General features: G+C 36.2%; 2 protein-coding genes across 7 annotated transcripts; one reads left to right on the forward strand and one right to left on the reverse strand.

The window, feature by feature from the left end:
* Positions 1 to 1,392: 1,392 nt before the first annotated feature.
* EX1 (UvrB/UvrC domain protein (DUF3506)) lies at positions 1,393 to 8,262 on the reverse strand. Of its 4 annotated transcripts, none has more exons than XM_086672868.1 (12): positions 7,398 to 8,262; positions 6,398 to 6,514; positions 6,265 to 6,330; positions 5,842 to 5,948; positions 5,247 to 5,328; positions 3,630 to 4,424; positions 3,128 to 3,251; positions 2,779 to 2,948; positions 2,576 to 2,650; positions 2,399 to 2,491; positions 2,137 to 2,284; positions 1,393 to 1,744 (listed from the first exon to the last, which is right to left on the reverse strand). In XM_086672868.1, exons 1-11 carry the CDS (start codon positions 7,866 to 7,868, stop codon positions 2,192 to 2,194), a joined length of 2,193 nt encoding a protein of 730 aa, XP_086528994.1. In that variant the 5' UTR covers positions 7,869 to 8,262; the 3' UTR covers positions 1,393 to 1,744; positions 2,137 to 2,191. The 4 variants fall into 4 exon arrangements, with proteins under 4 accessions (XP_086528994.1, XP_086528995.1, XP_086528997.1 ...); XM_086672869.1 differs by having other exon boundaries at positions 1,393 to 1,738; positions 7,398 to 8,245; XM_086672871.1 differs by having other exon boundaries at positions 1,393 to 1,951; positions 7,398 to 8,225.
* A 2,534-nt stretch (positions 8,263 to 10,796) lies between these two features.
* Positions 10,797 to 15,808, forward strand: LOC147545095 (argininosuccinate lyase, chloroplastic-like). Of its 3 annotated transcripts, none has more exons than XM_086672873.1 (8): positions 10,844 to 11,459; positions 11,602 to 11,730; positions 11,787 to 12,263; positions 12,435 to 12,551; positions 13,045 to 13,193; positions 13,627 to 13,918; positions 14,054 to 14,218; positions 14,763 to 15,273. In XM_086672873.1, exons 3-8 carry the CDS (start codon positions 12,006 to 12,008, stop codon positions 15,006 to 15,008), a joined length of 1,227 nt encoding a protein of 408 aa, XP_086528999.1. In that variant the 5' UTR covers positions 10,844 to 11,459; positions 11,602 to 11,730; positions 11,787 to 12,005; the 3' UTR covers positions 15,009 to 15,273. The 3 variants fall into 3 exon arrangements, 2 of the variants coding, with proteins under 2 accessions (XP_086528998.1, XP_086528999.1); XR_015239648.1 differs by lacking the exon at positions 11,602 to 11,730 and adding an exon at positions 15,332 to 15,808 and having other exon boundaries at positions 10,853 to 11,333; positions 12,000 to 12,263; positions 14,763 to 15,105; XM_086672872.1 differs by lacking the exon at positions 11,602 to 11,730 and having other exon boundaries at positions 10,797 to 11,333; positions 12,000 to 12,263.
* Positions 15,809 to 16,618: the final 810 nt, after the last annotated feature.

Consider the following 16,618-nt stretch of genomic DNA (forward strand, 5'->3'; position numbering starts at 1 on the left):
TTCAGTTATAGTAGAAATTTGGGTAGTTATGAAAATGGTAATATGCCAATCATTTAGACATAGATACTTTCAAATTTAGTTTTTTTTACTAGGGTATATCCCGTGTCCTAGGGCATGGACACTTGTATCAATCAAATGTTACGAAATTTATTGAGAGAGATTTTTATTAGTTATTATTTTTTGTATTATTTTTATAACCTAAATTTACACTTTTTTGTATTGATACAAGTGGTTTACCGATATAGCAAATCATTTTTTTTAGTAGGAGAAAAAATACAGGGAGAAACCAATGAGTTGGTTCAAACTCAAATTATTTGTTGAGAGGATCAAAGGTGCAGATCATTTTATTTCAGGGACTGAACCGTAAACACGGTATAGTTGTGGACGAAATGTAAATTAAGGGTAGCGGAGGAACTTAATCGTAAATACGGGATAGTTGTTGACTTAAGTGTAAACTACGTGAAAGATTTTGGCTGCTACTTTTTGCGGAGGGACTTAACTATAACCAGGGTATAGTTGTGGACCGAAGAGGAAAATCCAAACTATCTTACTAAAATAAGAGACTTCTAAATTAAAAGAAATTTGATCACTTTGTAAATAATGAAGGGTTTCTATATAATATGCATAATTAAATAAAGATGTTTGTTTCAATCATCGTTTTCCCTTCTGTTTATTATATGGATTTATTTGTAGACATCATTAAATTTCAGTTTCGGTAAAAATTTCGGTAAACGTAAATATTTCAAAATTTAATTCTTTAACCCAAACCAACATGTTCTGGGTCCACAGTCATTATAAGCATCGGAAGACATGAATGATGAAGCTAGCGCAACTTTTTCTTCAAAATATAGGTTAGGGAAATTTGATCCAATTTTTGTTACTCTTTTACTCCCTAGATGTGCAACACCTTGCAAAAAAAAACTTTATAGAAGTATTAAATTTTTAACCAGAAAAATACAAATATTTAGACTTAACGAAAAAAATATAAATATTTCATAAAAAAAAAACGAAAAAATATAAATTTTAAATTTTCAACTAAAAAAATATAACTTTTCTTCTTAACTTTAAAATTGGATCTTCCCCCAATACGGAATTAAAATCCATTTCCGATTGGCACATGTTGAAATTCCATTTCCAATTGCCACATGTTCAAGACCCTAATCTTGGTATTTGAAACCTCGTAATTCCTAAGAGATAGGTTTTTATAAATGGGTACAAACCCCTTCTATTGCATCAGAAATTCCCTTAATATTTTCTTACACATTCAGCCATGGTAGTTTTTAATCCGTTACAGGTAGTAGTAACGAGGTTACGGATAGAAGTAACAAGAGTTTTATAGTGATAGGACAACTAACACGAGGAAAAGCAAAAAAAAAAAAGGAGAGTTCTCAGTTGCATAAGAAGCTAGAATCCGTTTTGCTCTTAATAAATTTAATATACGTTTTCAATCTCATAATCTGCTTTATTTGGACTTCATCAAGACTGATATAAAATACAAAAATGGGATGTTAAAAACAAAGACTACCCAAATTGATTTACATACAATAAGCTAGATAATCAGTTTTTAACTAATAATATATACAGTAATCTGTCTCCAGGTACAAGGACTAAAGAACATAACATCGAATGCAATCCTTTCAACTCGAAGGAGTTCCTTGCCAGAGGTTTACAAGACTGCAGTTCACTGACCAGCTTCCCATTGTCTACATTTCTCCGCTGCTTTACTTGAAAGAAGAGTCTGTCCCTGACAGATATCAGGAACTTAGGAGTACTTCATCGTGAATAGTTGGAAATAAAATAACAATGTCTTCATAAGATATGTGAGTTATCATGGATATCCGTTAATGTTCTTATAATAGCGGATAGCCTAACCAGAATGTAACTGATTTTTTAAACGAGAAGCGAGAAGTGTCAAGCTTTGAGCCGCTTGTAGAAGTTGATTGATCTGCTACTGTTTCAGAGGTTAGGCTTAGTTTCCGGTTGTTGCTTTTTGGCCGATATTAGGAAGCAAGTAAAGGGGTGTGTACTTGAATAGATGATTGTTGAAAAGGCAAAGTAGTTATTAATACTTCATCAAAATCTGAATAGCTAGCCAAACCATAATATCCTTTTTTGAAACTCGGAGAAGTGCCTTACCTTTAAAATTTGACTGAAGAGGAAAGTTGGTATATCCCTAGTGTATAATTGCTGTCTAGTCCTGAAGCTTCAGTCGATGGAAAAACACTAGGAATTGATATTCAGGAGCCCAGTATACAAAACCGACAACAGGACCGCCTCTAATGAACTGCAAAATATTCAATATAGAAGCATCCATTAATCAGTACCTAAATGAGCAAAAGAACGTGGGACTAAAATCACGAACATGATAGTCGAAAGAAGGTTGAGACTAGAAAGCAACCTTTCCATCAAGAATGACAAGTTCGCCATCAACCCATCGAGGATTCTTGAAACCTGGTTCCGCAAGCCGGCCTTGCCCTTTGTACCGAGCGACCTGAGTTTCAATTCAGATTTAGTGCTTCATCTTTAGATAAGTGAGAGAAAGGAATCAAAAATATCATTTAAATATGTCAAATACCACTCCAAATTCTTCTGGAATTATTCCTTTATGAGGCAACTGATATTGTTTGCCAACCTTGGCACGAAATGCTACCTAAAATACAAAGCCAAAGTTTTGAATGAAGATACGAGATTTGATATTAAGTATGACTAGTATGAAGAATTAAATGCACAAACACGTAGAAATAACAAATGCACCTTAATAAGCAAGTAAAATATTACCTGGCCAGCTGGTACATAAGAATCCCCTGTTAACTTAAAAGCCTCTACATATTCATAAAATTCAAGATTTGGAGGGCCCCGGTTTAAACCATCTTCATGCCACTGACCAAATTTTCGCTTGAGCTGGATGACTTCAGATGTGTAAAGCCCATGTGAACCAATATAGAGTCCTATTACCAGTAAAACACTCTCAATTAGAATATATATATATATATATATACAAAATTTTAAAGCACACAAATAAGAGATCGAATGAAAAAAAAAACAGAACAGAAAACTTAGAAATTTATAAGTGAACAAGCTACGATATTTAGCAAAACAGGATCCATTTGGTTTGTAGTTAAATCACCATTCAGGAGATCTGAAGTTGATGGCATCGGAATGCGATTGAATAATGTTGTGCCGGACAGAAGTTGGCGATTTTGAGCTTGATTAAGAGTGAGATTTATGAATTCACCTACATCCTTGAGCACCTGCACAATGAAATTAATGTTAACAAAAATCCAATTGAAATGAAGTTGATAGTCCAAAAACACCTGTAAGAGTTCTTCGCCAGTGGTGAACACCAGAAAATCTAACGAAAAGAACGTTAAGATTTCCTTTTTGCAGTTTCCATGGAGTCAGTGGGACCATGATATGGGTTTATTGTCTTAATCTTGTTCTAGGAGAAAGAAGTTCACAAACAAGTTCAATGGTAAAATAGGAGGATTGGTTACGTAAATTATAGATGGTGAATAGGACAGAAAATATATGAATTTGTAACTACGCATGCCCAATTTTAAGATAAGCATGTCAGAAGAGTATAGTATTTTAATAATGAAGATAGTAACAAATAACAAAGGTAACAAGACCTTCATGGGTATCTTCTCCTTTGTAATGACAGATTTAGCAAGATCAGACATGAGATGATCAATGCTACGTGGACCTCGAAGACTAGCAGTTTTCTCTGGCGAATCCTTTGTGTTTGCCTTGCCACTAGCCTCTTCTTCACTGACATCTTTATCAATAGTAAAAGCAAAGGACAAGCGATCTGTTTTGTCTAGCCTAGCTGGCACTCGGAGTAAGGTCTTGCCTGATACACTGTTTGACATATTTTGTACTAAACCACCAATTACAACTTTTACTGCCATTTCATTTCTCTCTTGAGTAATATCACTAACTACTCCAGCATTTAGTACAACCGCTTCTTGGTCTTTCTGAGCTTCAAGTTTAACTTCATCCAAATCTAGAGCCTCTATCTCGAAATCTTTTTCCTCGTCTTCTTCTTCCTCTTCCTCTTCTTCTTCATCGTCTTCTTCTTCATCATCTTCTTCTTCTTCGTCCTCCATGATCTGTTCAATCACCTTGGAAATCAGATCCTTATCAACCTTGCCAGGTGCTGTAACTTTCAAGACCGTAACCTTGATACCAGGAATCATATCCCTCGGAATATTAGGTAAACCAGCCATTCCTGCAACAACATCAGAATCATCATCATCATCTCTGTCTTCAATCTCTTCCACATCTTCAGTCCTTGAAGCTGATAAATCACTTCTCCTTTCATTTGGCTCACTCAAAGAATTCAAACTGCTGCTAAGATCTGGTGACCTGGAAAATTTTGTAGGAGAATCGCCAGATCTGCGCCCAGTGCGTTTCAAGTACACCGCCTGAAATGTAGACAAAACCCTCGAACAATCAAAAGGTAAACTAAAAAGGTGAAATAACTGAAGCATTCTAATGACCATTCGGGCGATGAATTCTTGTAGACACAGAACTCTTGTTTCAATGATCCAATTTGATCACCAGAGAGAGTTCTGAAGGATGATTATATTAAAGAGCTATGAATGTACAAGTAAAAGGTAAATGTGAACAAGCAAATCTTAGAAGAGAAGGAAAGAAGAAAAATCACGCGAACAAAAATGTTACAATGTGAAGATCATAGCCTCCAATTAATCGTATAGTCCATATAAGACGGCGATATCTTCCCATTCCTTCACTAGCCTACGAAACCAGTAAGTCAAACCCGGGAACTTGGTTTTGTCAAAATCGAGTTTATTTCCTCTGGAAATAGCCCCAATCTTTCCTCCCCGAACAGCCCATAACGCCACGTGGGGAATTCAACACCACATATGGAAGTCTCTCTCATCAATGATTTGACTTGTCATATGTTCCGTGAGACCGCGACGCATTTCACAAGCATCGACATAGACGTGCTGCGTGCCTCCTATTTAAGGGGTTAGTCGGAACAAAAGACTCTATCAAGTGATACTTTTAGCATGCCGGGTTATTGAATTAACAGAGTCGCTAGGGCTAATGACAGCTTGACTAAGAAGATTTTTCCTTTTCCATGGTTATAACTTTAGTAATACAAATAAACAATTTCACATAGAGATTTCCAAATATCAGCATGTATCAGAATTGGTATGAATTAAAGCTCCAACAATGACATGCACCACAAAACAGAATTTAGAATCTATATTGGCATGTACCTGCTGTATGTATTCACCTTTGTCATTCATGGTAAGGAAAATTTCAAATAGTGGAACACCAGGTGCAGCTGTAGCAAGATGCCTGAATAAGTAGCACTTAAGAAATAAGTAATCTAACAATCACGACAACAGTGCAGAGGCAAGGGTTCAAACAAATAAGTAATCTAATAAGTAATTTATAACAGAAAAACACAAATTAGATTCGTCTTAATCTAAAAATCAAATAAAAACATTCAATAGAACCAAATCGTTTACTTTTCGTGCAATTACTCATGTCGCCATAACTGTAGCATCCACATGAACCAAATAAAGCAGTAATATTGTTTCTGGATGGAGCTCTCAATGAACTTTTTGGTAAATACTAAAAAGTATTGTGAACTCTATAGTAAATTTGCAATCGTAGTTAGTGACTCACTAGCCAGTTGATTAACTAAACCTATATAACGTACAGCAGTACAACAGTGACTCACTAAAAAGTATTGTGAAGCAGACAGTTTTTTTCTTCTAAAGTTAGCAGGGGAAGTAAATTTTGACTAGGATTGTATAGTCAACGAACTACTATGCTAATTCACTTTGTTATATGTTCCTATCTTACCTCGGACTGTAACTTCTTGCCAAATATCTTCCATGTTCTGCACTTATGCGGATAATTCGACCATAAGGTTCATCTGAGTCTTTTGAAATGCCAGCCCACCATCCTACCTGCATCCAGTATGCATATCACCAAGGACGTAAGGATAATTCTAGAGAATCAATTCACAGCCCTCTCTCTCTCTCTCTCTCTGAAGATTTAACAAAAATCAACCAACTATATGCTTTTCAACGTCAGGGGTGTCCCATTCCCACTGTGAAAGAGCTAAAGCACGTTAGTATGTCTGAAAAACTAACAATACCAAGCTACTGGAAATCTGGAATGCTTGCTAGACGGATAGCTAACATTGTACAATGCCTTCTAATAGTAATAGTGAGCTAAAAAAATTCACATATTTTTGGAAATTTCTCTGTCGTGTTAACTCACCAATCCTGCCCCAGCATTGTCTCTGAAAAAGGCTGCATCCTGGTATCTCTCCTCCTCTATGGCTCTCTGCAAAAGCAAAACGTTATAGAACCATGCTTTCTTAAAGGAAGGAGATGAAGGATGGATTTCCTACATTGACACTAGTTATCACTCTGCCCACTGTATCATTTATTGCAGCAGCAGCAATTGCCACTTTTAGCTTAGCAGCGTCCTCGTAATCCTCTCTGGAGACAGCGTCACTTAGCTGAGACTGCACACAATATCGACAAACACATACATCTTGAGTCGAAAGAAAACACTCATGAAATCCGACTTTTCTGGACCAGGCACCAACATAAAGTTATCCAAAGATTCCAAACAAGATTGGTTTCTGATAAGCCAACACAAGGAATTAATCAACCGGGCATGCATACACCTCATGCAGCCATTTAAAGTTGCTAAAACAAGGTAACGGAATAACGCTATTAATTATGAGCACCTCTATTGATACGACAAACTTAAAACAGTTATACAACATATTCCATTTCTGTGGTCAAGGTTTTCTCAACCAAGTTTGGGAACTACAAAAACACTATATGAAAATGAGTTGGAACAAACGTGTCCATATTAAAAAAAAAAATCTTGATATATATTTTTGTTGTGATTGGGTTGTATGAATAGGGCTAAATATCGGAGTGGCACCTTCCTCTTATAAAGCTGGTCACAGGTGTGAATTCTACCCATTGTTACGTTCCCAACCAACCTTAAAAATCATGTCTTGTGAGGAGCTGAGGTTTTTAGTACTTAACCCATGATAATAAGTCATAACAGTGTTCTTCTACAAACTTTAGTACCTAAATTTATACCACAAAGAACCTGAAATTATTATTAATCAACAAGGGCATGTTTCATACCTGAAGACACGAAAATTACTAATAAAAGATATTAGTAAACCTTCAATTCCCAAAATTGATGAATTAGTACTGTAAAAATGGCTAATTTTTATTATTGGATATAATAGAGAACATGTAAGTAATAAGTTGATGTGTTCAAAAGAAAATACTAATAAAATTCCCAAAATTCGATTAAGTAGACTCTAATTGTGCCGTTATGGTTGTTGAATTAAGAAGTACTTGAAATTTTGTAACAATTACCTTCAAAATTGAAACAATTCTTTCTTGTTCTTCTACATCTTCAAAATGCTTCTTCCACCTCTCCCAGTCCCAATGTTCAACCTCATCTTCATTTACTACTAAATCACCAACTCGTTTATGTTTTTGAGCTGGATTCCGAAGAGAATTCATGTAATCATCGAACTTTCTAATAACACTTCGTACAACGTCTTGTAACTTAGAATCCCATTTTTGGTGGATATAATCATCTGGAGTTGATGGAGGTGGATCTGGTCGATTATGACAGCGACAAATAGTCGATTCAGAAACCCTAAAATTCAAAGGAAAATGATGAGGATAAGGTGACGATTTTTTTAAAGAGGAAGAAGAGGGGCGAGAAGAAGAGGTAATGAGAAATTTGTTGTTGGTAGGGTTCCGAAAGTAGAAATTTCGAGGGTTTGAATCGGTGTAAGTGACTGGTGAAGGAAATGGAGGAGCTGAAACTGAAGCCATGAGAAAGGTAGAGAGAAAGGTAGCAGGGGAAGGGGCTGTGAGAAAAAGTTCGTGGTGGTTTGTGTGAAAGATATAGAGAGAGAGGGAGAGAGAGTGGGGACGGACGGACGGACGGACGGACGAGAGAGTGAATAAGGAAGGAAGCTGATTTAGATAAGATCAAAATTTCCAAACCCCCGCATATCACAACAGCTAAAATGAGGTTGACCCCCCTTCTCTTATTTGTCTCATAGATGGAAGAGAATGAACTTATAAATATGTTAATGATGAACTTGTAAATATCTTAACAATGGTGATGGTCTTTCAACAACCAAAAAAAAAACAATGGTGATGGTATATTTCATCAAAAAAAAAAAATGGTGATGGTATGTCTCGTCAATCTCCCTATGAATCCTGGGGGGTGACGTGGGTGGTCTAGATTTAGAGAGAGAGTTTTTCACTTTCTCTCTCTGAATCTGGCCTGACCACGTCACTCGTTCGGGATTCAGTCGGGAGACTTGGCCAGACGTACCATCATTTTAGATATCTTAATGATTTCAAAATTTACGAGGAGTTTGTGTGAAAGTAGACTTAAATCACTACGTGAATTTGAAGGTAGAAGACTGTTTTCTATAACAGACATAAAACAATCTTCTTAGAAAACTCAATAGACTTAAGAAATGTTCACTGTTCAGGGTCTTTCTAACAATCTGCAGAAAATGTGGAAAGTAAACGAGTATTGTATATGGTGTAGCCGTTGGAGGTGGTGGTAAAGAAAAAAAAATACACGTATGATGATAAAAGCACATTGAAGTGGTATTATAGGCAGTGGTGTATATAAAAATTCAAAAATGCTACTTGGGCCGACAACTATGATGGAAGAAGACAATATTTACCAGAAAAATGTTATATACACTCACCATTTTTACCCTATACACTCACCGTCATCACACTCACACCTTATACGCATTTTTACCCAAATACACCCACATATCACTTACACTCACATTTTGGTCAAAACCCTTGACCAGCTTGTTCTGCCTCCCTTCGGTAACATGAAACCGACGCCTAACTCAAATTTCGGAGAGATAGAACTGATATGTAACAGAACTTGTCAGTACCATCCTACCGACAGGTTACAAAAAGCAACACTTGAAGATCTTTGATAAATTTTCTATCAGTAAGAAGATAAATAACATATTTTATTGATCATCCTACATTATGTAGGAAAACAAATAAAAAAATAAGTAGTTGCTCAACATTACAAAATTCCAACATTGTTGTATGCATATCAGTAAGATACAACCAACAGATTACACTACACATCGACAAACCGAGGAGTCCCATTACATGTCGTTGGCTTCGTGTCGACTTGTAGTGCAACGTTTCGGTCTGATACCTCCAATAGGTTACCTTCATTATTTTTTTGCTAGTTCTTCAAGAATAACACCACTTTCACTTGAGAAAAACTTAAAACGAAGATTCATGGATGTTTACATACTTTTTTAGTGGGTAATTCTTCGGTCTTTATAGTTTTATTTGGATCAATATAAGGATGTGAAGTTTATCCCTTTTCCATTGTTTTCACCATCGAAACACCAATAAAAATCTTCATTAATTTGAATATGATCTTTTATTTTATTTTATTTTATTTTATTTTTTTGAAACCACGCGAAACAAATTTCATTCATAAGTGATTAAATCACAATGTTACATGGATGATCATAATTAGTTCTCTCCTCTGAAAACTTCATGAGAGTTACACACCTTTAAAGGCAAAGTGCCTCATGAAGAGAATGAAATTGGACTAGACACCGACTCGATAAAAAGACCCTAAAGATCGAAAGTTAAAAAGATCCTAAAGATCGTGGATGAAAAGACCCTAAAGGTCGACAAAAAACTGAAAATAAACTAAAAGAACCACCGCCGTTATCACCGGAGAACCGCCAATGTCACCGGAAAACCGTCGTCGTCGACGGAAAACCGCATCCGCCATCGGAAAACTGCCTCCGTCACCCAGTCGGTAAAGCCATCACCGCCACCACAAACCACCGAATCACAGACCCCCACCAGATCCGATCACCAACATATCCCCTAAACCACCACTAGATCCGAAACCCCAAAACATCGCCACTACCAGAATCATACCACCACTACCAGAATCAATCCTTAAAATCAATTGAAACTTGTTAGATTATGATCTATAATAATTAGAGAACCAGTCGTTGCGTTTAATTGAGAACGTGGTTTGATTCGATTGAGAACAGTGGTGTAATGCAATCGTTAATATTAAATATCTCCACCATGCGATCCAAACACAAACACACTACTAGATCGGTCATCACCAACAACAAAAGAGGAAGAAGGAGAAGGATAAAGAAAAAAAAGAGGGATCGAGGAACCGTTGCCATAACCAGCGAGGGTTCAAAAATACTTTCACATAATTAAAACACGAAAGATGGTGGATCCGAAGAGAGAGAGGAGAGAAAGAGAGGAGAGAGAACAGAAAAATACCACCGACAATCACCAACCTCCGCCCATAACGGTGGCGCCGACGATGAATCGTATTTTCTCCGATGCAGACCATTATAATTTGAAAGAAGATAATTGTTTGATTTTTTAGATGTTTCTACCGACAACAAAGCTCAAAGTGGTGGGGTATAGAAGTGTTTAATGAAAGAATTAATGGAAGAATTCCGGTTTTGGAAGTTAGTTAAGATTTTAGGTTTTCTTTTAGTGACCTTGACCAATATTGACTTGGTGAGTGTGAGTGAAAATTTGTCGGTCAAATCAGATAGACCAAGTCAACCCTAATGTGAGTGTGGCGGGTAAAAACGGCGAGTGTATGTAAAATTTCCCTATTTACACATGACCACAGTATACATCAGCAATTTATGCCTGTTCGTCCCATTCGGGCCAAAACAACTGTGGTAGGCTCGGTTTGACACCATTGCCAGGCCCAAGCAAATATCTTATTGGGAAACTTTAAAGGCACTGCAGTTAATGGGAATTATCATCTTCCTCAGGCGAACACAATCCGCCCTCTCGTGTGTGAAAGTATCAGCTTTGGTGGCTACATTTTATTTGCAACTGGTTTTCTACCTTCTCTTTCTCTGACAACTCTAGAGAGAGAAAGATAGAGAGAGAAAGATGCAGAGTGGGCGTATTTTGATGAACTCACAACCATTATTCCTAGACCACAAAGTAATCTCTAAACCTCAAAATCAACTCAGATTTTGTAAGAAAAACATTCAGAAGAAGTTTGAGGTATTTTGTACTTCTTCTTCTTCTTTTGAAACCATGAAAGACTCATTGAAAGTGAATAAACAACAAAATCCAAAAGAAGTGAAGTTATGGGGAGGTAGATTTGAAGAAAGTGTTACAGATGCTGTTGAAAAATTCAGTGAGTCGATTTCATATGATAAAGCTTTGTATAAACAAGATATCATGGGAAGTAGGGCTCATGCTTCCATGCTTTCTCAACAGGTCTCTACTTTATCCCTATTTTCATTTCCTAGATTCTTCATTTTTATTTTGTAGTTCTAATTTGATTTAAATGTGTAAAATTTGGGAATTAGAACTACTTAACAATTTCATGATAATCTGATTTTTATTTTAACCCAATTTATGGTATGATTTTACAAAATGATGCATTTGGGTATGTAGTTCTGATTTTTATTTTGAAGTTTCATGGAAGATCATAGAGGGTTCTGTTTAACCTTTTCTTCTATTAGAATGTTTAAATACCATAAACTTATCACTCTTATCTTTGAATTAGAGTAAAGGGTTGAAATTTTCGTTGATGATTTATAAATTTTGTATGCTTTCTTCTATATTCAGTTGATTTCTGGTGTGGAGAAGTGGAATTACCCTTTCTAAATGTGTACTTGCACCTGATAAGTATATAAAGATATGAGATATAGATAGACTAATTCATAGTATTTTACTTGGATTATACATTTCAATGATCGAATACACGAAACCTAGAAATTGTAGTTGAGAAAGTAGTAAACTGAAGAGAAAGAACAATCGATACTTTGGTTTCTTATTTTATTTGGTTTGTAGGTTTTAGTGATTTATAGGGATTTTGTTTTTATAGCAGACATCGTTCTTTAAGTTGTGGGCTTTTTCTAACTAAATTCAGTGATTCAGGGTTTGATGACTGATACTGATCGGGACAGCATATTAAAAGGTCTTGATGAAATAGAGAGATGCATTGAAGCTGGGGAATTTGTTTGGAGAACAGATAGAGAAGATGTGCACATGAACATTGAAGCAGCACTCACTGATTTGATTGGCGAACCTGCAAAAAAGCTTCATACAGCTCGAAGTCGTAACGATCAAGTTGTAACAGATCTTAGATTATGGTGTCGTGATGCTATAGATAAGATCCTTTTATGCATCAAACGTCTTCAGGTTTTATAGCTTTCTTTCCTTTATCTTTTTTCTAAAGATTTTCGCTCTACTTTCTCGTTGAAAAGCACACAATTTGTTCGTATTATTTGTTGCTTTGGTGAAGGTCTAGCCTGTATGATGATATTTCGGCTCTATTTCTCAAATGTGGTATTCTGTTATTTGATTTTGCAGGTTGCTCTAGTAACACTGGCTGAAAGAAATGAAGGTCTAATTGTTCCTGGATATACACATCTTCAGAGAGCCCAACCTGTTCTTCTACAACATCTTCTCTTGTCATATGTTGAACAGGTTCAGATTCGTTGTTTTAGATTCTTCAATTTGTTTTTGGCAAAAAGAGAGGCATCATGAAACTTGTTTTTGTGTCTTTTTTACTTTGTAAAAATCTCATATTAATGTTTTCTGTTTTTGAATTGTTTTTTGTTGCTTTTCTTTTCTGAATTGCGAAATGCAAGTTTAGATGCTTTAGTTCTTCTTATATGACAATTTCCTATTAAGATCTGGTGCACTAAATAATTTGAGAAGATGTTTTTTAGTCTACCCCGAGTCAATTCAAATGTATGATCTAATCAACCAAAAATGCTGGTTATGTTTTTTTAGAAGTTAAGGATCAAAGCCGATGAGACCTTTAAATTCGTTCACCGATTTCCAAACTATAGTTGCTTCTTTTAGTTAGCCTCCATTTCCGATCAAGATATTTAGTACCTTCTTCATTTATCTAACTGCTGCTTTCTTTTGTACATTGAGCTAGTAGTTTAACTGATTGCCATGCTGATGTTTGCAGCTTGAACGTGATGCTGGTCGTTTAATAGATTGCAGAGCTAGGTTGAATGTATGCCCTCTAGGTGCATGTGCATTGGCAGGTACTGGTCTCCCAATCGACAGATTCATGACTTCAGATGCTTTGGGATTTACTGCACCCATGAGGAACAGGTATATGACGAAACAAGTTCAAACATTTGAGCTGTAAATTTAAGTCTGTTAAAACCACATCTGTTTTCTCATGAATAGAGGATGAACCCTTAGTATGTTTTTGTCCTCTTTTCACAATGCCCTTTCCTGTTTATCTGTGAATCCATCTTCTCTAATATTCACCATTTTATCCCTTTTTCATTTGGTGCATATTTATTCTTTTGTGATATTATAAAATTTTATTTAGTCATATGGTTAGTATTGTCTATTTGGTTGATTGTGAACCTATAAGAGGTTTTGAGTGGAACCATTTGAATTGTAGAGTAAACTAGGAAAATAATTTTAAGCAAATTAGGGAGATAATTAAGCTTATGTTTGTCACTTGGAGTCTCAGCATTTGATTCAAGTTCAACCAAATGATTAGATCTCTTCTCTTTCCATGATTTTTAAACAGCATTGATGCGGTTTCAGATCGAGATTTTGTGATGGAATTCTTGTCAGCCAATTCAATAGCAGCTATTCATCTGTCTCGTCTTGGTGAAGAATGGGTTTTGTGGGCATCGGAAGAATTCGGGTTTCTTACTCCAAGTGATTCTGTCTCTACTGGTAGTAGTATCATGCCTCAAAAGAAGAACCCAGACCCTATGGAACTTGTTCGTGGAAAATCTGCCAGAGTTGTAGGAGACCTAGTAACTCTTCTTGTACTTTGCAAGGGACTCCCACAAGCTTACAATCGTGATCTACAGGTAGAACTTTCCATAGGCTTGTTCAAAACTTAAAATACTGTATTAGCTGTTAGATTTGTTGCTAAGACAGGGATGATTATATTTTTATCTTGATCTTGATAGAGAAACCTCAGAAAATTATGTTTCTTAAAACAGGAAGATAAGGAGCCTCTGTTTGATAGTGTTAAAACACTCACAGGAATGCTTGAAGTATCGACAGAGTTTGCTCAGAATATTACCTTCAATCGTGAAAGAATTCAAAGGGCTCTACCTGCTGGGCATCTTGATGCTACCACACTTGCAGATTATCTAGTACACAAGGCACGTTGATTCACTCCAAATTCTTAGATTCCTTTTCAAGTAACATAAGTGATTTTTGTTTCAACTTTCAACAGCACTATTGCCATACTTGAAGTCTGGAACCCAATGAATACTGGTCGAATCAACTCCAATTGCCGGTTGAGTTTTCACCAGTAGACTAATTATCCAGGGTTTCACCAGGGAATCTGTAACCGAAGCCCCAATACTATCCCTACTTTTGCTCCTCGGTCCCTAACCCAGCTGCTACGTTTCCTTGTGAAGGCTCCATAAGCCCGCCCGGAAAGGCTTTGACACTAATTGAACTTGAGCTCACACCTAATGCCCTGGCTATGGATGCTCAATGTGAGACAATTTCATTTCATTAGGTCGCAATAGATTTATCATTTCGTTTTATCAACTTCTTCAAATGTCAGAGCCTAACACTTGGCTTCCTTTATAAGTACAGAAGCTTAAACTACTAACTAATTTAAGAACCACACTTTTGTGTTCTTGAACATTGAACCTGATCATGCCCATTTTGTCTACTTGTCTTCTTTGATTGCAGAACATACCATTCAGGACTTCACACGATATAGTTGGAAGAGCGGTGGCATTGTGTGTGTCAAAGAACTCCCAGCTACAAGACCTAACCCTCGATGAGATGAGAAACATAAATCCAATTTTTGAAGAGGATGTTTATGCGTATCTTGGGGTAGAAAATTCAGTTAAGAAATTCTCTTCATATGGATCGACAGGTTCTGAATGTGTTGCTGATCAACTCAGATTTTGGGTCAGCAAGCTCAACAATTAAAAACAATGGAAATAGAAGAATGAGCTCTGTAACAGAAAAGCCGTAAACACAGTTAGATTTTGAGTGAAGTGTGGAAGCCATTGCCGCTAATTTTGAGGTTCGTTTTCATCATGAGCAATTCTAGGGTTGTTTAAAGGAAAGTTATATGTAATTCTTATCTTTAGAAAAGGCCATCATCCTGGATAAGTTTTTTTTGGTTTCAAGTGTTGGATTTAAAGGATATTCAGAGTACTATTAGAATAATAGCAACTTTTGTTTGGGACTACTATTTCCTGCTTGAAAATGGCTAGAATTTGATATTTTTGTTTACAATTTGAAATCAGTGGCTTGACTGAGAATACGAAGCTGCCTGCCAAAACGTATCGGACCCCTCTATAAGAATGATCCTTGTGCATCTCCTTCTACTATGCAAGCACTCCCATTGAGTGATTTCTCATCAAAAAAACAAGACCACATAAGCTTCCACTTCCATAGCCATGTCTCAGACCGGACACTTGGCGAGCAGCCAATAGTTTGCCTTCGTGGTTTTTCAAAATTATGTCCGGGACTGGTCATTGATGAAATGTCGAAGCAGGATGGGATGTCCAACAGATAAAACTTAGAGTCCCGCTGAACATTTATTCGAATAAATATCTCCCATCAGGTTTGATGATCACAGTGATCTTAAAGAATTGGGTTTGGGTTGATCCAAGGGTGAAAAAGAATACTGTACATTTTTACATCTGTAATTCTAAATTACTAATGGTCTTGCCAAATTTTGAATCTTAAAGTGAAATCATTATAGTCTGATTATTACCTCACAATTTTTCCAGAAAGATAGTAAAGTTAAATGTGGGTGGACTTAGCAAAATTGGTGGTGCTTGTATTCCTAAAATATGTTTCAGCAGACACCATCACCACCCTTGATGGTTGCGGACCACCACCAACTACTACCATGCTCTTCCTCTTGTTCCTCTTTTTCCTTTGTCAGAGATGGTGACAATGAATGATTCATCAAGAATGTCAAGATATAAATGAATATGGAGATACAAATTAGAAGAAAACATAATAAAACCTGATTGTTTATAAAGTGTTCTGATTAATATTCACTTACCCTAATTAAATTAATAGACCGGTTACTTGCAGTATAAAAGTCCGGTGTTTTTAGTAGCGCTAATCGATCCAAGCCCAGAAAGATGGGAGAATTTTGAAAATGTACAAGTTTAAATTTTTTAGTCATGGAGTATATTTTTATATCTAAAGAAGCACCCAATTATAAAGAGGGCACTAATCTTGAACTTATATGGAAAATCCTCAATAAGGGATAACACAATTATCTGCTGCAGGTACTGGAAATGGAATTAATTCCTCAGTTTGATCTTTATGTTGTTTAAATTGGTTTCTAAATTGTGTTGTGTGAGACCTCAAGGTAGAAAACTATTTTTATTCAACGGTTAATGCTAGGGAACAAGAAAAACCAGGCTGACCCAGAAATCCTATGTAGATTGCCGTAATTCGTGCATTTTGTGATTCTGATTCACCGAACAGCGAATCACGGCAAGTCACATATGATTTCTGCCCAGAGTCTGCCTAGTTTTTTCCTTCTCTAGCATTACTCTTAACAGAAAAAG

This window comes from Eschscholzia californica, unplaced genomic scaffold, assembly GCF_041429995.1.
Source record: "Eschscholzia californica isolate CP2 unplaced genomic scaffold, dmEscCali1.0.p SCAF_4, whole genome shotgun sequence".
In the NCBI taxonomy this organism is placed as follows: domain Eukaryota; kingdom Viridiplantae; phylum Streptophyta; class Magnoliopsida; order Ranunculales; family Papaveraceae; genus Eschscholzia; species Eschscholzia californica.